This window comes from Coenobita brevimanus, chromosome 101 (assembly GCF_032717465.1).
Source record: "Coenobita brevimanus isolate Jiangsu-jjx chromosome 101, ASM3271746v2, whole genome shotgun sequence".
NCBI classification, from domain to species: Eukaryota; Metazoa; Arthropoda; class Malacostraca; order Decapoda; family Coenobitidae; genus Coenobita; species Coenobita brevimanus.
Window position 1 is genome coordinate 68,633,117 of NC_137054.1, and position 22,731 is coordinate 68,655,847.

Below are 22,731 nucleotides of genomic sequence, written 5' to 3' on the forward strand. Positions count from 1 at the left end.
CATCAGAGATTGTTTGCAAGCTTCCATCCTAGTGCTGTATTTTAATTCATGATGCTTCCATGTATCCCAAGTACAGTTACACCTATAGCCCTGTCCACATGGTGCCTAAAACAATGCAAGGGACATGTCAGGAACATGCTAGATACGTGCGTCCAAACATGTCACAGTCATGTTCATAAACTTGCTGGACTAAAAAGCTTCACAATGCTGCAAACTCCAGAGATGATAGCATGTCTCGAAACAAGTTTATGGGTTTGAATGTCCGAACGAGATACGTCAAACATGTATGCAATCATGTCCGAAGCAGTGTTTCTAACATGCTTCAAAACTTGTTTCAGGCTGATGATGCATGCAAAGCCAGAGCAAGAAATAAAAAAAAAATCAGGTTTTGAGCTAGTGCAGCAAAGTTTGTTTATAAGTTTTTACAGTTGTCTCATTCCAGGTATGGGATAGTAGAGTCACAATATAAAACAAAGAGAAGCAACAATCTTACAGTAATATGAGCATTTAATTTCTCACTTACTCAAAAACATGGTAATATTGCTCAGCTGTGGGGAGGAAACTGAGTGGGAAGTGGGTGCATTTAGCAATTGGATTTCCAGGTGGCTGCATTTGTTTATAACTCATGTGTCATGCTGTTGTTGGTTCCTGCTAGGGTTTCTTGACCCAAGGCGACCCACATGACCTACATGCCATACCAGCCACTGCCTTCCTCATTTGTTGTGTTGACTGCTGTTGTGTCGAGAAGCATTTATTAATTTCCTCACACCTCATTGCATATCAGAACTCTGAGCACTCAGTTCCAAACTAACTTTAGTTACAATGCTGAAGCACCCTGAAAGTGATAAAAACACAAGACAAGCATTTTTTCCCATGGAAAAACTAAAATTATTGGACGGAATTGCTTGTGATGTGGGAGCTTAATGTGAACGACAATGACATTCAAGCAATCAGATGAATTATGTCGGGTGTGTTTACGATGTTGATAGTCTCGTTGTTGGAGAATGATAAAGAACTTCAGAATGTTAATAATGAGGGAGCAGTAAAACTCATGCTTTTGTATTTAGTGTAATGAGTGTGAAAAGAGGTTTGTGGCCAATTTTTGCTAAGAATTGATAGACTCAAGGCTAGAAAATTCAGTTCTTGTGGTATGTGAAGTCTACATGTTGATTTAAGAAGTTAGGTAAGATAATTATGTGAGTTCAGTGCTTGTGAATTATACAGTCATACAAATTATACTGCATTGCTGAATGTTTATTTTCAGGATTACTGCATTTGTGTTTATCATAGAGGTTACATGCAGTCACTCCTTGCTGATGATTTCAGTATATTTTTTCTCTAATTTTTGATCAGTAATGATCCCCCTCCTCATCATCATATTCAATCCTGTGCTGCCCCATGCAGAGCGCTGGAGCCCAGGGCAAGGCAAGTTAGTCCTTACACTTAAGATGAGTGACCAGCCTCACTCATCTCTGAGTGGCATTATGTGAGCAGTAACACCAACCACCCCTTTGATATAAACCTGCACAGGCTTAATCCGATTTGAGCACCTTAATTACTTACTAAACCACCAGGTGCCATAATTTGGTTATATGGTTATCACCCAGCATAGTAAGTGGTTTTCTGCTGTACAGGAAACCATATGGCATGTCACTTAGTGCAGAGTCACCCACAGGCAGAAGGAAGAGGAAAGAATGAAGGAAAGCCTGACAAAGGAGGGAGTGTAAAGTCATCCGTAGGCAGAAGGACGAGGAAAGAATGAAGTTAAGAAAGACAGAAGAGGAAGGAAGGAAAAAAGGAAGGAGAGAAAAGGGGAGACACCTGAGAGCAACAATACAGTGAGTGAGTGAATGGTGAGCGTCCCCACCAGATTATTATTATTATTATTATATACTGTATATACATACTGCATATGGAGCCTCTGTGGTACAGTGGTAGGGTGTGCGTTTTCATACATGGGAGAACAAGGGTTCGTGCCCTGCCAGGGAGTGTTCTTCCGGCCACGTACTGCTTTGGCGGACATAAGGGGTGCTGTGGTTGAACCAGTGTCGTGTACTATAATGTATGCTTGCACCCAGTCAGCTTGCAAGACCCAGTTACACTTGGGTCACAGACTACATACACATCCAAAGTCACTCCAACATTACAGTCACACTTACAAGCACTTCTCACCCAACATACAATCTCTGCCAGACAGCCTAAGCCACTTGGTAGAGATACATTAGCTGTATTGTCCTCACTTCGGTCAGAATAGGCTGGTCCTACAGTGGACACTCAATTGGCTGATGAGATGAGATGAGAGATACTGCATATATATATATATATATATATATATATATAGATATAATACTGGGTATGTGTCTGTGTGTATTTACCTAGTTGTGATAAATGGGAAATGAGCTACACTCGTGAGGTCCCATCTCTGTTTCTCAGTATGTCAAATTTTGCTTTGAACTCTTTTAAGATTTTAGACTGGACTGTCTCTTTGTGTAGGCTATTCCACAGGTCTGTTCATCTATATAAAAAACTATATTTCTTGATATCCTTCAAGCAATTTGGCTTTTTCAGTTTCATTTTGTGTCCTCTTGTTACTCTCCCATCTCATACAAACAGATCTTTTCTGTCAGTTTTGTCTAATATCGTCATAGCCCTGAACACTGCAATCATGTCACCCCTCTCTCTCCTTTCTTCGAAGGAAGGCAGATCCAGCTTATCCAGCCCCTCTCTGTATGGCAGATCTGCCACGCTAGGAACCATCCTGATTGTTGTTCTTTGTATTCTTTCGATCTTGTTTATATCCTTCTTTTTGTGTGGGGTGCCGTCATCTAAGGACCCTCCAGGCAGGGCCCCAGCGTTACCAAAGGCTTCCATAAAGGAAGACCAGAACTCTTGTGTGAGGATTCGATGTGGATGAGGTGGGGCAGGGCTTGGTGGGGAAAGGCAGGGGACATTCAGGATGACTGGAAGGTGGTCGGACCCCAAATATGGGCCAGTCCAGATGGCTGAGCCACCAAAAACATTACTGGGCATTTCCATGGAGTTTCATGCATCATACGAAGGGCTTTCATTTGTGCAAGCTCTCTGATGCATAAATCATTGGTTGCAAGCAAAGTACAGTTCAGAAGCATCTCTCATTTAAGTATCTGCCGATCATCAATGTAGCTGTTTGCCAGTTTCAAGCAGCAGGAAGTACAGTTGAAAAACAGCCCTCATTTCTGCACACAGTGCCTGTCGTAGGGGTAATGGAATCTAATATATAGTATATACTATAATCCTGTGTGTGTGTGTGTGTGTGTGTGTGTGTGTGCATGTGTGTGTGTATGTGTGTAATGCAGCCAGACTGGAAAAAGGATTTTGATGAAACTTGGCAGGATGTTTGGAATTGGATCCCAGATGGACCAGTTTCAATTTAATGTCTACTAATATTTTCAGAAAGGGTGTTTTGGACCCTTATATTTGTCCCCATCAGTGGTACAATACACAAAATGTGGACAAGGCAGCAGGGCATTTCCTTAAAGTTTCATGAAGATATACTCAGTTTTGAAGGGTTTAGAACTCTCTGTTTACCATCTCAGTGGAAATGTTGCTTTTGGTTATGTTATCTTATCTCCCACCACACACTTATTTAACTTAGGGAAGTCCCTAGCGGTGAAAAGATTAATGCATTTTCTTGGTTTGTAATTTATTACAATTGATTTTTTTGTCATTTTAGAGTAGGATGCGACCATTCCTGATTGATCCATCATCCCGTGGCACCAGCTGGTTGCAGGAGCACCTAAAAGGTACCACCACTGTTGAAGTTACTACCCAACAAGATGCCAAGTTTGCTACCACCCTTGAATTAGCTGTGAGGTAAGCTGAGGGCCATATTCGTATGTGAAAGTTATATACAACAAGGTAAGTGAGGACTCCCATCATCCAGTCACTCAATGTAGTGCTGCATTCAGGTGATTCTACACTGAATGACAAGCCAAATGTTTTCCTGTAACCCAGTAAGTCATACTCTGCTGGATGATAACCATATTACCAAATGACACTTGGTGGTCTAATAGGTTAAGGCACTCATCTGGATGGAACCTGTAAGACTTCCCCTTTGATAGATAGTTGGAGTTTATTGTTCACATATTGCCACTCAGGGGCCTGTGAGGCAGTTCACCTTTGCCTTGAATGTTGCAACTGAGTAGCCTCAGGTTCTTATGCTCCTGATGGGGCAAATAAAGGTTTGGATGATGGATGGATGGATGGCAGAGTTACACAGTAGATTATACATTATTGATTTTTCACTAGAATAGCTGGCCTAATATCCTCAAATTTGGTTAACAGTAAAATTTGGCTGAAATGGTGTATATCTTAGGTGTGAAGCTTTTCTTTCCTTACGTATCCCTCTGGCATGCCTGTCTCCCTGTATGCCCTCCAAAGACAGAGATGGGAACATGTGTAATCATCCCCCATAGCATATCCTTTGCATGCCCATGACTTCAGCACCGTTCTGAGCCATTCAGATGACTCAGAAAAGTTATCATATAAAACAGAAAATAGTTTCCTATGTTACTAGCAATAGACTAGGTGATACCAATGAGTTAATTTAGGACAAAATTATGACAGGCATGATAAGCCCAAAGCTTTGTTCAGTATTACTGAGGTTTGGAGATCCAAGGGAGAGAGTAGTGACATTATGTAGTTACCTGTTGTCATTGTTGTTACCTTAAAGATAAGTTGATGAAACTCGAAATGGAGCTTCAGACTAGTTTCACATGCCATAGGTTTTGGGTCACACTTGCCCAGAGCGCCACTGAAGTTTGTCATGAAAATATTAGGAATACCTTCTTTACATAGCCTTATCCAGTGCAACATGAATTAAAGAGAAAACTGTGCATAAAAATCTTTATATAGTTCATGGTAGGAAAAATGTTACCTCATAATTCTTTGTACTTTTATTAATCCTGTGAAGCAGGATCGTATCATTTTTTGGCAACTCATCCTATATTGTTGCATGAGATTCAGCCTGTGTGTGTGTGTGTGTGTGTCTGGCTGTGTGTCTGTGCCTTACCTTATCATAGGTTTTGATGGCTTTGAATGAAACTTACCAGGTGAATCTGTCTGGCTTCTCCGAGGGTCTTCCACTACATACAGTTTTCCAACCATGATTTTTAGGAGTCAGTCCCCTCACCAGATTAAAAATTCTCAGAAATTGTGAAAGGAGGTCAGATAAGGCTTTGATATCTATGTACATGTTGTACCATTGACTGATTGGTAATCAGTATTTGGGAAACATGACCCTCCCAGTGATTCTTGGGGTGTTAGTCCTCCTTTAAAAAATATAAATGTCAGAAGTTGGGGAAAGTGAGCCCTTGGATTTTAACAAAACCTCTCAGGTCAGTTTGTCTGCTTCTTAGATAATGTCTTCCACCCCAACTCAGATACAAAATAGGGGAAGGAGGGCAGATATTGCTTTGATGTGTTAGTAGAATGAGCTCCCATCTGCCAACTACTGCTACTACTACCACCACTAGTACTTTTACAACTACTGCTACTACTACTACTACTACTACTACTTCTTTTTCTACTACTACTACTACTACTACTACTCCAACACTGAGTGTATACTGGGATATCATCCCTTCACAGCAAATATGTTTTTTCACCCTTGACAGGTATTACTTAACACCTATGCAATCACATCTTTACAGATGCAGTAATATTTTGAATTTCTTTCAATCGGCATGCATATTGCAGGATTGAATATGCAATTTCCATGTTTTCTGTGAGTGCTTAGGAAGAAAGTGCACATCTCCTTTGTCCTCTAATTTGAAAAGGGTTGTACATGTATACAGTAATAAATAGGTGTAATAGCAGTTGGTAGCCAAATTAGCAGTGTAATAGAAGTGTGTTGGTACTTGTGATTAGTGGAGAATTCTTCTTTTATGTTAGGGTGCATTACAAATACTGATTTTTTCTTATTTAAAGAAATTCATGCAATCATTCATAAACTAGCTTTTATATACAAAACAAAATAAAATGGTATATAACCAATCCAGTTTAAAAAGTCTGTTTTGAAAACATCGAGTAAGTCAGCAGGCAGCTGTGTGGAACAATGTGGTGAAGGGATGAGGAAGGCTGAGTGGATATGGGGGTACTGGTGTCTCATGCTGTGGAAAGAAAGGTCACACAGTGATTGATTTTGCCTTATCTGGGCATCTGGGATTCACGTCTCATATTATGTGTGTTCTGCTCATACAAATATTTTGGACCTGATCAACAGCTTTGTCACATTATACATGAAAATTGGGCATAATGAATGATCATTTTATGCACTGAATTCATACATATGGTAGGGAGGCGTACGGCCACTGTCACCAAACATGTACTCATGGGTTGCGGTCTGTGTTACAGTCTCAGTGGCAGTTAAGAAAGACATAGCCAGGTGACCATGCGATACTGGACATTGGGTGGGGATGTGTATGGACGTTTTGACACTGCTTGCAGGTTACAGTCATAATACTCGGGTGCTGGAGGTTCACTGGGAGTGATCATGTTGGATCAAGCCTGAGGGATAATGCCCTACAAAATAAGCTGCAGAATCAGCATTTCTGACCTCATGAGCTTGATAAATGGAAGTGGGGTCTGCTAGTTCTATCACTGAACATTGCAATTTAGAATCTAAGCTGAGGAACAAGTTTCTTAGAGGTTGCCCTCCCCCCTGCACCTCCAAAAGAAAATGCATTGAAATTAGCTGGATTTAATTGATTCACAAAATTTAATAATAACTGAACTGGAAGCCATGAGTGGTGTCTAGGTTCAAGCAAAAGTGCAAGATTCTTCCAAGATTTAGGTGGGAAGGATTCAGAATAATTGCTGAAGACTTGATTCCCACAAAATACAATCTATCTTTTTTCTTTTTTTCTTTTTTTTTTATGATACCCCAAATCCAGTGTCCTTCAACCTGCCACTGAGCCTAAAAAAAGAGAGAGAGAGAAGAAAAAAAAAGCATGGAAACATGCCATAAAATGATCTTATGAAATCTGTACAGAGACATTACTGGAAAAGACAGCAGAAAAAACAGTTTTGGCCACCTAAGGCAGAGTTTACGTTGTGCTAATCAGCTTCTGAGTTTTTTCTGACAAAATTTGGGAGAGACTAAATTATTACTAAGGTCATGTGAGGGGAGACCGTGAAAAAACTGTGTTTAGGTTCTGCTTATAATTTTGAAACCCTCTTTCCAAATGTTAGAGCCATAAGGAGGAGTACTTTGTACTGAATTCAAAGTCCCTCGGTCAGTAAACAGTTAGGGAAGCACGGTATTATGTGAAAGAAATCCTGGATGAGCTCTTAGCATATGTTCCTTTGGAGATTTAGTTGTTCATTCCCAGCCATACAGGTTAAGCCAAGGAAGTTAGCATTGAAGAGGTTCCCCCACATCCAGCTTTGAGGTACCATGTTAAGTGTCAGTATTTGACCAGAATCAGGTTTTTGGTTAGGCAAAAGCCCCCCCCCAATAGAGGAAGCGAAATAGCAGGGGACTGAGTGACATGGAGGCGATTTGTTTGTGGTCACCCTTTATGAGATTACGGCATCTGGCTATAGAAAGATAGATAGGAAGTTAGTGGAGCCACCTAGCTAAGCACCTCACCAAAGGGGGTCTTCCAATCCACTTTTCCTGTTCATAGCATCCTTTGCCAGTTGATAATACAGTATTTACTGAAGAGGGGGGAACGAACATCACACTTCCTCTGAGCCCATCACACCAACTACAGTATAATTAGCCAGGGATTCTTGTCTGTGTGTGTTTTTGAATTTTGCATTCTCATAAACTTTTCACATACCATATTGTTGGCAAGGACAGTGGAGTTGTTTATAAAATGAAAAAAAAAAGATTTCTTTTTAATATGCTTAGTAGATGCCTCCAAAACTCCCATCCAGAGAAAGATATTTTTTTTAAATGCTAAAACTGCCTATAATTTTGTTGTGGCCACCCAGAGATCATTTTATTCTCTCCTAGGAAGGACTTCTTGTACTTAAAGAGAAACCATAGTATAGCTCTGCTTGTTCAGGAATTAAATAAATACTAATGAATATTTTATACTGATCATGCTGCAAGGTTTGGGAAGACACTCATTGTGCAGGAGGTTGACCAGATTGAGCCGCTTCTTTTTCCACTACTGAGAGGAGACCTAGTAAGCCAAGGTATGTGCTCTAATGTCTCTACTTTTGGCTTCTCCAATGCAGTGTCCTTTATTCAGAAAGCTGTATTATGGATATAGCCTTTTTTTTTTTTTTTTTTTCCCTTTATTCCTAGCCCTATTCCACAGGTCTGTGCATCTATATGGAAAAATGTATTTCTTCATATCCTTCAAGCAACTTGACTTTTTCAGTTTCATTCCGTGTCCTCTTGTTACTCTCCCATCCCATGCAAGCAGATCTTTTCTATCAATTTTATCTACTCCCATCATGGCCCTGAACATTGCAATTATGTCACCCCTCTCTCTCCTGTCTTTTAAGGAAGGCAGATCCAGCTTTTCCAGCCTCTCTCTGTATGGCAGATCTGCCAGGCCGGGGACTGTCTTGGTTGCTGTTCTTTGTATTCTCTCAATCTTGTTTATATCATTCTTGTTGTATGGGCACCACACTACTGCGGCATATCCCAACCTGGGGCGGATCATGTCCATTATCAATTTTTTTTATCATTTCCTCATCCATGTAATGGAATGCCACTCGTATGGTAGTCAAGAGATTGTACGTCTCTCTGACTATCTTGTTAATGTATTTTTCAGGTGACAAACTATCCTGGACCAGCACTCCCAAATCTTTCTCTTTTCTCGCTTATGTGATCAGTTTATTACCCATCATATAATTCAGTGATGGCCTCTTGGTACTTTTACCCATTTCCAATATTTTGCTTTTTTTTTTTTTTGCGTTGAATTTCATTTCCCACATCCTGCTCCAGTCATGAATCCTATCCAGGTCCTGTCTATCTATCTATCTATTGTCAGATGCCTTAATCCCATACAGGGTGGCCACAAACAAATCGCCTCCACATCACCCTGTCTCCTGTCATTTCACTGCCCTGCTCCCAATTCACACCACCCTCTCTCATATACCTTTCCACACCATCCCTCCATCTCATCCTGGGTGGCAAGTACTGTACTTTATTAAAATGGTTTTGCAACCTTCATCTTCTTCATTTATATATTTGTGGATTTTTGTTGTTTATGCATTGTCTTCTTAGTGTCTAGCATTATGTTGGATATTTCCATATGTGTTTTGATGTCTTGATAACTGAAAGCTGAAGAACACTGCCACAATTAGGAGGGGCACTGTACATATAGGTAGGATATTTTTGGATTTTTTTTGAATATGCATTGTTTTCTTAGTGTCTATCATTATAATGGATATTCCCATGTGTGTTTTGATGTCTAAATAATTGAAAGACCAAAGAACACTGCCACAATTAGGAGGGGTCCTGTTCATGTATGTAGGGTATATGTAGGGTATAGGTTGGTAGGGCGTTGCTCCATATCCAGATTTCGTCCGTATCCAGATATACTGATGGCTTGATTACTTTGAATAATCAGGGGATTACTGTATAAGGAAATGTGACTGTGAATTTACCTCAGAAATTACCAATGAGAAACCCAGCAGTTTAGAGGAGTTATGCATGATCATACATTGAATATCTCTTGGGGCATTTAACTTATATAATGGACTGATATTTTTCAATGATTAACAGGTCCAAGATATGTGATAGAGCTGGGGGAGAAAACATTGGATTACAATGAGAATTTCAGGCTGTTTTTGGCAACAAGAAGTCCTGAATCACAATTACCACCCAATGCTGCCTCCATCCTGACTACTGTCAACTTTACCACCACACGTGCTGGGCTTACAGGACAGGTTAGGCAAAGTGAATGCATGTCATTTGTTTGTAGAAATTTGAAGAAATCAGATTACTACTTCTTGAAGTCATATTGAATATCCATTTGCTTGAGGCCTTTTATACTTTAGGTTACTAAGTACTGTGTACTCAGTACATGTTATGCATCCACTCTAATGATGTGTTAATTCAGTAACTAGCCATTGATAATAATAGAGGTAAAAGTTATTTTCAGTGTGTTATTTTGCCATTTAGCTGCTGTAGGTGTGCTCCTGCAGGGCATCAGACCCTTGGTACTGTGTGACTTGCAATTTTATAATAATATACCATTGCAATGGCCTCCATGAAAAGGTGTGAACAATCTACAATGAGTGGTGCTAAGTGAAAAGTAAGAATACTGCTTAAACAGTTTCCAAAAGCTGAAGTAATGCAAAAATTAGACCAGGTAATTTTTATGCACAACCCTTGCCAAGGATTTATTGCATTATCAATAGTCACTGTTGATCACCTAAGAGGTAAATATTATGTGCTTGGTGTAATACTGAAGAAGATTCTTTCTGGAATGATTATGCCAAACCCATACTTCAGTGGATCTTTTGAATGTAGTGTAGTCTGTAATAAGTAAGTCTAGTTGAAAGTGTTTGGAGAAAAAGTATTCAACCAGGTGATTCCAAAAGATACTTCTTTGATTGATAAGGTTAGTCATTGCACCATCTGGTCAGATTCATTAATCAGTGATGTGGTTAGTTTTTAAGGGGTTAAATTACTGATGAAAAGTAGCAAATGTAAACCTGCACAGTCAAAACTGCAGACTCTAAATCCAAAATTTTTAAAGGCATACTGTATTGTAAGCAGTTACCTGCACATACTGTGATATTGATATTGACATTGCAGCTGTTGGCAGCAACTCTGCAGGTAGAAAAGCCTGAACTGGAAGTTCGGCGGACGGAGCTGCTACGTCAAGAGGAAGATCTCAAGATACAACTGGTTACTCTTGAGGAACAGCTCCTTACCACCCTTGCTGAATCACAGGGCAACATTCTTGAAAACAAGGTATTTCTGCATACAGTACAGTGCTGTTCACCTAAACTGATTTTCGTTTCTTTATGTCAGTACATATGTCCATTAATACTGGCATGGTTGTGAGCTAAGTAAGCCTTTTATTATCAGTAGAGAAAAAAGTTTATCAACATCAACAGCACCATTGAATAACACAGTTACAGAAGCTCAGATTGACCTAGCTTTTATAGATGAACATTCTTCATAATAGTAGACTAACATAAGAAGTTTCTTACCTTCTAGGAGCTTCTGGCATCCTTGGAGCAGGCCAAATCTAGTGCTGCAACTATTGAAGCTTCACTCAAGGAGTCAGTGTCGCTGCAAGAGTCGCTAGAAAATGAACGCAAGGCTTACCTCCCACTGGCCCAAGCTGCTGCCAACCTCTACTTTGTCATCTCAGACCTCTCAAAACTCAACAACATGTACCGCTTCAGTCTCAATGCCTTCAACAGTCTTTTTCACAAAGCACTGCAGTCAGCACAGGTATTTTTATATGTCTGCATTTTCCTTCCCATTCCCACTTTTCTTATATTTTGTTTCTGTATCTGTTTCCATATCCCCCTTTTTTTCGTTTCTTGAGTCATTTCCCTTGTAAGTATGCAGCACAGTAGTCTCTCGTTCTTTGTAGCAAATGTTGGTCAATACCCAGAATCAAATATGTAAATGGGATACACACGAAAAAAGACTTAAAGAACTATTTACCTTTACCTGATGAGAAAGAGAGAATCCAAAATTGTCCTCAAAAGTGTTTTAGCTATCTAGAGTTTTTTTCCTTCTTTTCAAAATGTATGGTAAGATTAAAGATAATACTGATCATCATTTCATACAGTAAATTGATATTAAGTAACAGACAAGTAATATTTTTCATTTACTGTTAGAGTTGATAATGTGTGCCTAACTTCACAAACAAACTATTTCTAGCTCTGAAAGGTACAGGTTTGTCATTTTTCACAAGTTTGATCACTTTTCTATATATTTCCCAAGCCTTAAATTGAATGGAAGTTCTGCCAGCTGGCATATATACAGTATACAGTCCTCCCTCTTATAACGTGACTACTGTAGATTGACAACAAGCCACGGTATACTTTTCCTCTTTATATATTCCATATGTTTTCATTATAAAGGGCTAACCTAGACTGGACATTTTCCAAAGTCTTCATTTTCACCCCAAATCCAACCCAAACCCTCTAAAAAACACCCTTCTCACATTCACTATGGAACTCATACACAGGAAGTTATTAAAAATACATAAGAAAGGTTCCTGGACATTAACCCTATCAGGTTTCTGGGCCAGACATATTATGTCTGCGCAAGAGTCAGCCACTCTCGCGCCAACTGACATCTTCGCACCTCGATATTTTTCTTTGATCTTTCTGTGTAAATACACTTTACATGATAGAATGTTGATTTGCTGTCATCTTAAAGCTGAATAGTTGTACTTTATCATGGTATGTATAAAAAAAGGAGAACAAAGAAAATGAAAATTTAAAAATATGAGTTGAAGTAAGGCGAAAATAAAAAAATTTATATCTTGCCGTAGAAAAATATTGGGCAAAAAAGGTAATAAAGATATATAAATCTGGGTTCAACCATGCAAAACTACAATAATAGATTATGGTTATTTCTGTATTTCATTGCGCAGTAAAGCGAAAGGAAAACAGTGCACAAGTTTTTATGGGTCTCAGCCGCATATTCGCTTCACAATAATTTTCTTTGATCGGTCAGTGTAAACACCCTTTTTATGATAGGATGCTGGTTTGGTTTTATTTTTAAGCTGAATAGTTGTACTTTATCGTAATTTGTTCAAAAATGGAAGACAGAGAAAAAAAGTTAAATGGCAAGTTGAAATTAGGCAGAAATAAAAAATTTATTACCGTGCTGTAGAAAAAAAAAAAAAAACAGTAATTCCTCATTTATCCAGACATAATAGAGCCAAAGGCATGTCCGGGTAGTGGGAATATCCGGATAATGAACACTCTTCCCCCACCACACCCAGACCCTACCTATACCCACCTCCAACCAATACCTAACCTATTTGTATGGTACCCATGCTTAATTTGGCAGTGTTTTCTGGTCATTCTGGCAAATTTAGACATCAAAACACACATAGGCATATCAAAAGTAAGAGTAAACACCAAGAAAACCATGCAGAAACACCACTGAAAACCAAAAAACACCCTACCAGTACACTACTATATGTACAGTACAGTACCCCTCCTTATTTTGGTAGTTTTCAGATCATTCTGGCTTATTTTGACATCAAAATATACATAGGATTATCCAAAATAATTTTCAACACCAAGAAAACCATAAAAAAAAAAAAACACCAACTTTTACATTACTATATGTACAGTACCCCTCCTTATTTTAGCACTGTTTTCCAGTCATTCTGGCATATTTTGACGTCAGCAGATACATAGGAGTATCCAAAATAACTTTCAACACCAAGAAAACCATGAAAAAAAAAAAACGCTGAAAACCAAAAAACACCTAACCTAAACACTACTGTATGTACCATACCCCTCCTATTTTTGGCACTGTTTTCAGGTCATTCTACCATCTTGTAACCTCAAAACACACATAGGAATATCCTAAATAAATTGTAACACCAAGGAAACTATGAAAGAAACCTAAAGCTACCTGCTGAAAAACATTCGGTTGGGGTACTTACCACCCTGTGCACTGCCGCCAGGCTTCGCAACCCACCACCTCCAGCAGGTGTAGAATTGTTCTGTGTGGCGTAGTGGCAAACAGTAGTGCCTAACAAAGGTCTAGAAACTCCACATCATCATCCTCAACCTGCTGGAGCTGGGCAATGACTGATGACATACGGTACGGTGATGGTGGCCTACCCACCTCAGGAGACTCTGAAGATAGCTGCAAACTTACGTCCAGCAGAGACTCAGTGGCTGTCAGCGTGCTCGGTTGTGGATCCGAAGGTGAAGACAGGAAATGAGCTGGTGGTGGTGTTGGTGGTGAGAATGAGCTGGCACTCGTGGGGGTCGCAGGCTTGAAGGAGGAGTTGATCATGGTCTGATGATAAGACCGACGATTCTGCCAGAGGATGACAGCGTCCTGGACTCCCCCTAGCTACATTGCCAGGTGGAGCAGCACCAACTCCCTGTCACAGAATGGGTGCTCAGCATGCTCCAGCACCCCCTCCAGGTAACCACGGAGAACACTAAGACGAGGGACTGAAGGAGTTGTGGAGGGCTGCAAGTCAGGGTCTTCATCCTTGTCCTCATTGGTCCTTCTGTCCTCTTCCATTCCCGCAGATGCAGCAGTGGTGATCTCCCCATCAGACATGGTCTGGTAACCAGGATCACTGCTGTCATCATTCAGCCACTCCCACACATCATCGACGTCCACCTCCTCTCCTGCTGTTCTAAGGTGAGTGTGGAAATCATTCGTGTCAAACCGCTTGAAGTCGTGCTCGGCATTGATTCCCTGCAGAAGATGAAACCAACCGCTTTCGAGGGTTTTGACAGAGACTTCCTTCTGTGCATTCGCCTAGTTGAAGACTATAGGCTTCAGGTTGTAATGCCAAAGATTCTACAAGGTTTTCTCCCCACGTGTCCTCGACCTCGTCCTTATCCTCCAGCACCACCATCACCTCGTTCAGGAACCTCAGTCAGTACAGTCTCTTTGGAGCCATGGTAACACCCTATTTCATTGGTTGAATCAGGGCAGTCATATTAGGTGGCAGAAACATGCACCTGCCCGTCTTAAGCAACCAAATCCTTCTCAGACAGGGGCGCGGGAGCATTGTCCAGGAGCAGGAGTGCCTTCATCTGGTCGCGAGCGATTCTAAACTTTTGTTTGATAACGGATAACCACCTTGATGAAATGTCTGTGGAACCAATCTCTGAAGATCTTAGCGGTAAACCAGGCCTTCACAGAATGGTACCACACAACAGGCAAGCTATCCATCAACCCATGGAGACATCGTGGTTGTTTTGCACGCTCAACAACAATGGGTTTGAGGTGGTGCATCTTGTTAGCATTGGTACAGCACAAACAAACTTCCAACCAGGCACAGACTTCTCCCTTTCCTCAGCCAGGGTGTTGGTGGGTAAGAAGTGGTAGAATAGACCAGTTTCGTCAGCGTTATAGACTTGACCAAGGGCTTTGTCCTTGATCAGGACCTGCACTTTCTGGCGAAACGGGTCTACTTCCTTTGCTACCGCGTCCAAGGCCTCACCATGTGCCTCTGACCCAACGTCATGCAACTCATCCTCTGCCCTGCCAGATGTGAATCCTGCCTCTGAGCAGATGGCGGCTTTACTTTTTCAAGCAGTTAGCTTGTGTCTGTTGGGTACCTCACTCGCTGATGTCCTTGCCCAGTTATGACTGCTGCTTCAGGGTTGTCTGTGTACCATGTGGCTGTCTTCTTCCTCAGTTTAACTGTTATCAGGGAAGTGTTACTTCTCATCCTTTAGTACTTGTGAATCCAGGACACTCCCTACACTCTCATCTTTTGATCCTGGCAACACTCTGCCCCACAACAGCCAACAGAGGATTTTCCATTCATTCTCCAAGTTTCAGACTTCCCATCAACCCATGTCAGCAAGGGTGAACACGGTGACCCTGTTGTCCTGCTTTAACTGACACAGCAACAACAAATTTATGCGACAAAATTTTTACTTAAGCCTCGAGAGTGCTGTCAGTGTTTTTTTATTTTCTTTAGCATTTTCACTGCAAAATACAGTACTTGCTACCCCTGGACATCATTAACCCCTTCATGAATGTAAGGTATACAGTCAGGATATCAAGGGAGGTGCCATCCATTAAAACAATAATACAGTACAGTAATCACTCTAATATCCGGACGCCCAATAACCGAACATCCCCACTAACCGAACCTTATCGTCCTGGGATCAAACATTCCCAAAATGGTCCGAAAATCCAAAAAAAATGGAAAAAAAATCGATTTTTTGCCGTCCGTAATTTGAACTTGCCGCGCGCGCCGTGTGAGAGCATTGTTTTGGTTCGTCATTCCTCCGACGTCCGATAGAGCGCCGCTGCATCCTCCCCACTTCCCGCCTGTCTCTCACCGCGACAAGACCTGCGCTGTTCGCCATGACTTCTGTGTGTTAGTGACTAAGTTCAGTGCAAGACTTCAGGAAGAGTGTAGTGCAAGTGCTTCAGGAAATCGTTCTTACTGTCAGAGTCCGAGAGGAGGCGGTTATTCATCGAGGTGGCCAGGGACTTGCTGTAAGTAGCCAGAATGTTTCATGTTGTACTATTTTCCATACTATATTTACCAGAATGTTTCATATTGTATTTTTTCCCATACTATACTTACCAGAAAGTGTCATACTGTACTTCTTTCCATACTAAACTTACCTCATGCATGTGCAGTAGGAATGTGTTTTTCAGAGTTCGGTTAGGTTCGGTTAGGTTAGGTTCGGTTAGAGTCCATAAGTACCAGAATGTTTATTAATGTATGAACATACTTCTAAACCCACATTTTATGTTTCTATTGCATTTATTTCAGTCATTTATGTGCCTTATTGGTGTGATTTGGGTGTTAATTAGGTGCTATGCATGTCCAGAGGGAGTTGTATAGGTGTTTCTCTGTGTTAGGGTCCGTAAGTACAAGTCCATAAGCTGGGGCCCAATATCCGGACAAAACCAATATCCGAACCTACCGATGGCTCTATTGATCCGGATATTGGAGGGGTTACTGTATATGTAACTTTTTTTTTTTTTTTCTAAATATATTTTTTGGCATTTATCACTTTCTGTGTGTTTGTGTTTTTGTGTGTGTGTTTCATTTCTAGATCCAGTCTTACTCCATCTCTTAAGTGAGTATTAGGGCTGGGGTAATGATGATGATGATGATAATGGTGATACAGTTTCCAGTCCCAGTAAGGTGGTCTTCCAAGTAGAAGTTAATTTTCAAGTGTCATATCTTAATATAATATAGTTGGGTGAATTGGGGTGGGGATCTATGTGTTACTTATTGAATCATTTTGTTTTATCAAACACCCCTTGGTGGTTTTCACATGTCAAGTGTAACTGCCTGCATCATCATCCACACTGTGTAGCAGCCACTTCTTATTTCAGTTTCATGTATTCATTTTTCATTGTTTTGTTACCAGGAGGGAGGCAGTACAGAGCAGCGGATTAGATCTCTGCAACGTTCTTTAGTGGACCTGGTCTATAGTTACATCAGCCGATCCCTCTTTAAAGCTGACCGCTTAATGTTTGCTCTCCACTTGGTGCATGGCATGTACCCAGACCTTTTCCATAAGAATGTAAGTTCCCTGTGACTTTTTACTCCTTTTCCATCCTTATTATTATACAATCATCCCTCACTTTTTTGCAGAGTTAAAGTTACATGGACACCCACGAGAAATGAATTTCCATCAAGTTGTATAATCCATCTCCTAACCTGAAACCTTTGGGTCTACAGAGCCCCTGAGAAGCTGTAATTTAACTAAGTTACATGATTGCCTAAAAACATTTGCAACCGAATTTGACTTACAAGACGTTCATATGTAGATAGGTAGATAGACAGATAGATAGATACATACATACATATTACATACATACATACAACATATATACATACTTACATACATACATACAGTAAAAGCATCTTTCTAATATTTGAGGGAAAAAAAAAAAAAAAAAAAAGGAGGGAGAGGGGCCTGCCTCCCTTATGATACTGAGGGGTGGGGGTTGCAGACCTGGGCTGAGTTGATTTTATGCATTTGTCCTGAACTTCTGTCATCCTCTCCACCCCAGACATACCCAGTAAGTGTGTGTGGGGAGGGGAATGGAGGGGTCGTCCCAATGGTGGGTGGTGATGACCTGCGTCAGAGGCTGGTACACAGCCGGTAACCTGGAACTTTAGATCGACTTTATGTAGATGGTATTATTGAAATTTTATTGAATCGCTTTCCCACCTATGATGTATTTATGACATGAGTTTAATTCATAATGCATTGTCAGTGCAATTGTTAACGAAAGTTTATGGTCATGCGATTGTTAATAAAAATATGTGATAACATTCAGAATATGTGGGTCCATCAGAAAGTTCTTAGTTTCACCCGGACACAGAGGGAGTAACTACAAATTTTGGGCATGACCGTATACTATAAAACCTCATATGAACAAGAACTCAAACCCTTGTCTTTATATGTTTGCAGGTGAGGCCCTTTGAAAATTGGTAGGTTAGAGCAAAACCCAAAAATGAACAAGAAAGAAGCCACTACTGTGATCATGTATCTGCAAAAAATGATCCCTAAGGAAATTTATTACTACTGTACATGGTCAACACACTTAGTGAAGATTCTCCTTACTGTTCGACCATAAAAAAGTAGGGAGTTGATTTCAGGCAGGGCAGGGAGAGCACTAAAGACAACTCATTTAGGATGCCCAAAATCATCAACCATGGACTATCCAGTGGAGGCCATTTGCCACATGGTTTTCAGTGTTGTGCAACAGATAGCCGACACCATGCACATTGGTGTTGGCTCAGCACACAGTTTTGACTGATATCTTGAGTATGGGCAAGCTGTCTGCAAGATTGCTGCCTAGAATGTTGACACTGGGCCTGAAGCTGACCAGATGGAGATTTCAAGGACACTTTTGGCTTGTTTCCAGACTGATCCAGCCAGTTTCTTGAGATTTGTGACCCAGGATGAGACTTGAGTTCACCACTTTAAACCTGAATCAAAGAATGAAAGCAAGCACTGGAAGCACCATGGTTCTCCACCCCTTAAAAACTTCATTCAAGTGGTACCTGTCAACAAGGTGATGGCCTCAGACGTTTTAGGACACTGTGGGAGTTCTCTTGATTGACTACATGCAGCAGGGCCAAACCATTAATGGGGTCTATTATGCATCAGTATTGTGACATTTGAAAGAATAAAAGAGAAATGGAGAGGAAAGCTGCAAGTGGGCATGTTGTTGCTCCAGAACGATGCCCCTGTCCACACAGCACAGGTGGTAATGGCTGAAGCAGCCAATTGTGGCTTTGAACTGTTGCCTCATCCTTCTTACTCACCTGCCCTGGCCCCATCTGACATCTATATGTTTTTCAAGCTGAAATCCCATGTGCATGGTCACCGGTTTTGAAGTTTGAAGTTATCCATGCTTTTGAGATGTATTTGGAGGCTCAAGAAATTCCCTTCTTCCTTGACAGGATAGCAATACATGAATGTTGGTGGACCAAGTACCTGTACATTGAACTTAGGGGAGACTATGTTAAGAAATAATGGAAAACCAGGACAGTATTTATCCTGTGACATTTTTTTGTAAGGCCAAGAACCTTTTGAAGGACCCTCATATTATGAGTTTTTGCTTATTAAATTAAGCCGTTCATCCCATTTATTGATCTAGGCGAGATTTACATTTTGAGAGCTAAATGGCTTGCTAAAGATGATGCAGTGTCAATATAACATTTTTACATTTTTTGGTATATACAGTAATTACTGTGTACATTAGTACTGATTAAGTTTTGTGGGCTATGAATAATGATCATATTTTCACGAGTTTACTCATTGTTTGAGGGGTAGTTAATTATGAATATTGTTGTTTTCAGTAATATCCTACATTATACAGCAAAACTGTGTAGCCTATGATACTTAAGTACAAAAAGGATAATCATCATTGTATGTGACAACTGAGGTCAGTTAGGGCTATGTTGCCGTTTATGGGAACTTTACCTTCTAACCTTCGCCTTCTCTGGGCTAAGCCACCGCCCAGTTTGTTGTATGCATTGAGCATAGATAACTACTTATTTCAGGATCATTGTACCATTGAATGCACACACACACACAACAATCGGAGTTATGCATTTTAGCTTATCTTTTCTATGCAAATTGGGGGGAAATGCAATCTGAGCCTTTGATGTGCAGTACTTTTTTTTTTTTTTTTTTTTTTTTTTTTTTAAATAAGATGTTTCTAATGTAGTTAAAAGATGTATTCAGCTGTAGATCTGCCTGCCAAGTGTGGGCATGCAAAATTTGTGTCAGCAACAGGGTTGACAACTTGGCCTTTTGGAGGCCATTTTAAATTAATTTAGTCCTTTTTCCTTGTTTGCTCCCCCAAAAATATGTTTATTTCCATGTATATATTTGGCCTCTTTTCATTTCTATCCTTTTAGCGTATGAAATTTCACAGAACTTATTTAAATGGCATAACCAAATGCCTGTGTGCAGAACATAAAGTGAAATGATCAAGATATCCAGGAGGTGGAAAAAAAAAAAAAAAAAATTGTGTTGCAATGCATGGGTTACTCCTCTTTATTTAAGTGTATCCTGCTAATGTTATACTAATTACAGTGCATTACTAAAGCTGCTTGCACCAATTGAACTGTGTGTTTTGTTGACCAGGTGTTTTCAGCCATTGTACACATTACCATTCAACTGTACACATCTTGGAACCCACTCTTATTATTAATAAGCAGTGTCACAGGTAAACAGGTCTGGGGTAGTCAAAGTCTTAAAAATGAAAGATGAATTCTATACTGAACTTGATTTTCAGAAATGTTGTTTTAATCAACTTACTTGTTTTAAAGATACTATATTTATAAATGGCTGTTTACTACCCCCCTTCATGATATAGGGTCTTGAGGCTAGACTAAGGAACTCAAGTTCAGGATGTTTAATGGTAAATACTATTTAATACTGACGACTGTCCCTTGGTAGGAATGGGAGGCGCTGACAGGTCAGCTGGTGACAGATGTTCATACTGATCTGTCTGAATTCAAAGCTTCTCTACCTAAATGGATTGATGAAGAACGAGCATATGCTGTTGCTCTTATGAAGGTTAGTGAAATACTGTTTTCCATTATAGTTTTAATTAACAGTTAAACTGGTGGGTTATAGGATAAAACATCTGTTTGCATATCCTAGGAGTGCAATGCCTAGAGTTACACTTCCTCTGCTGAGGCATCTGCAGGAACGAAGTAATGAAGATTGCTCAGGAGAGACAGAGATTGAGGGGAGGAGAAATCTATCTATCTATTGCCAGACGCCTCAATCCCGTTTGGGGTGGCCACAAACAAATCGCCTCCAAGTCGCCCTGTCCCCCGCCATTTCACTGCCCTGCTCCCAACTCACACCCCCCTCTCTCATATACCTCTCCACCCCATCCCTCCATCTCATCCTCGGCCTCCCCTCCCTCTTCCCCCCTCCACCTCACTCACATACACTCTCTTCGTCAGTCTTTCACCCTCCATCCTCTCCACATGGCCAAACCACCTCAGTGTGTTCCTCATAACGCTTCCTATCACATCCACATCCACACCACAACGCTCCTTTATATCCTCATTCGTCAGCCTGTCTCTCCATGTGACTCCACAGGCTCCTCTTAAATAACTCATTTCCACTGCTCTCACTCTTGACTTGTGTCCTTCCAACAATGTCCAAGCTTCACTTCCGTACGTTAGAGTTGGTATCACAATACTGTCATGTAGTAACTTTTTCACTTCCATGCTCACTTCCCTGTTTCTTATCACTGCTTTCAAGGAACCAGCAACCTTTCTTCCCTGCTGTACCCTTTCAAGCACTTCACCCTCCAAACCTCCATCCTTACTCATCACACTACCCAGATACTTAAATGTACTCACATTTTCCAATTCCTCACCATCTAACCTCGCTGTACATTCACTAACTTCACCTCTCTCAAAGACCATCACTTTACTCTTCCCTACATTCACCTTTAGGTTCCGTTTCTTACACACTCTCTCAAACTCATCCACCAAGCCTTGCAGCTCCCCTTCGTCTTCACTCAACAACACAGTATCATCTGCAAACAACAGTACAGGGAGTTTCCAAACACTATCCTCTCTCACCAGGGCCACTCCAACATCCACTACCCTACCTTGTACCTCTTTTATTACCCCATCCATGTACAGATTGAACAACCATGGAGACATGACACATCCCTGTTTCAAACCAACTTTCAAAGAGAAAAATTCACTTAGTTCACCATCCACACGCACTGCAGCCTTCGCACCATCGTACATACTCTTCACAGCATTCAACAACTTCCCATCTACTCCATATATTCTTAACACTTTCCACAATCCTTGTCTATCCACCCTGTCATATGCTTTCTCCAAATCCATGAAAGCTGCATACAACTTCTTTCCTTTCTCTAGAAACTTTTCCACTAAAGATCTAAGAATGAATATCTGATCTACACAACCTCTTCCCTTCCTAAAGCCTCCCTGTTCTTCTCCAATAATCAATGAAAAACATTAGCCAGACTCAATCCTTGGACTTCCGGTCAGCAGGAGTTGCTTCCCGTTGGGTTATTCAAACTCAGTGCCTGCAGATGGTCAACTGTCTCCTGTTGTTGACATTTGAGTGAGGCCCTCCAGACCAGGAAGAGATCATCCATTGTGAGACAGGTATTTGTCTCCAAGCATGACTCTACTCCCATATTTTTTAAGCTGTGATTCATGTTCTTTTCTGACCATGGGTCTGGAAGGCAAGGGAGCCAGGATCATCTAGTAGATTCATTTTTGTGGATAAAACCACATGTCTCATGATGGATGCTGATTGTTCCTCTCAGAGAGTGGTCAGGAGGGCCATGTTTTCAATGCTCACTGAGTAGAGGAATGAGAAGAGAAGAAGGAAGTGTGAAGGAGGGAAGCTGTGAAACAGCTCAAGTAAGTGTAAAATCTGTACCTGAAGGCACTGTTTCCTGAATGGTTGAGTGAGAGAAGCCTGGAAGGAAATGAAGTACATCTTGGACAAAGTCTGAGGTTTGTCATTACTGCAGATGTTATGCTTTAGTAACAAATAACAGCAGATGTGTCAGAAGCCTCATGGCTCTTT

General features: G+C 40.7%; 1 protein-coding gene across 1 annotated transcript in view; it reads left to right on the plus strand.

Moving 5' to 3' along the window:
• Positions 1-22,731, plus strand: part of btv (dynein cytoplasmic heavy chain beethoven) — a 228,401-nt gene that overhangs the window by 177,737 nt on the left and 27,933 nt on the right. Inside the window, exons 51-57 of the mRNA XM_080284359.1 lie at positions 3,713-3,852; positions 8,099-8,184; positions 9,728-9,891; positions 10,766-10,924; positions 11,174-11,413; positions 17,035-17,190; positions 20,593-20,712. Coding sequence (XP_080140485.1) covers positions 3,713-3,852; positions 8,099-8,184; positions 9,728-9,891; positions 10,766-10,924; positions 11,174-11,413; positions 17,035-17,190; positions 20,593-20,712 — 1,065 coding nt within the window. The remainder of the gene's footprint in view (positions 1-3,712; positions 3,853-8,098; positions 8,185-9,727; positions 9,892-10,765; positions 10,925-11,173; positions 11,414-17,034; positions 17,191-20,592; positions 20,713-22,731) is intronic.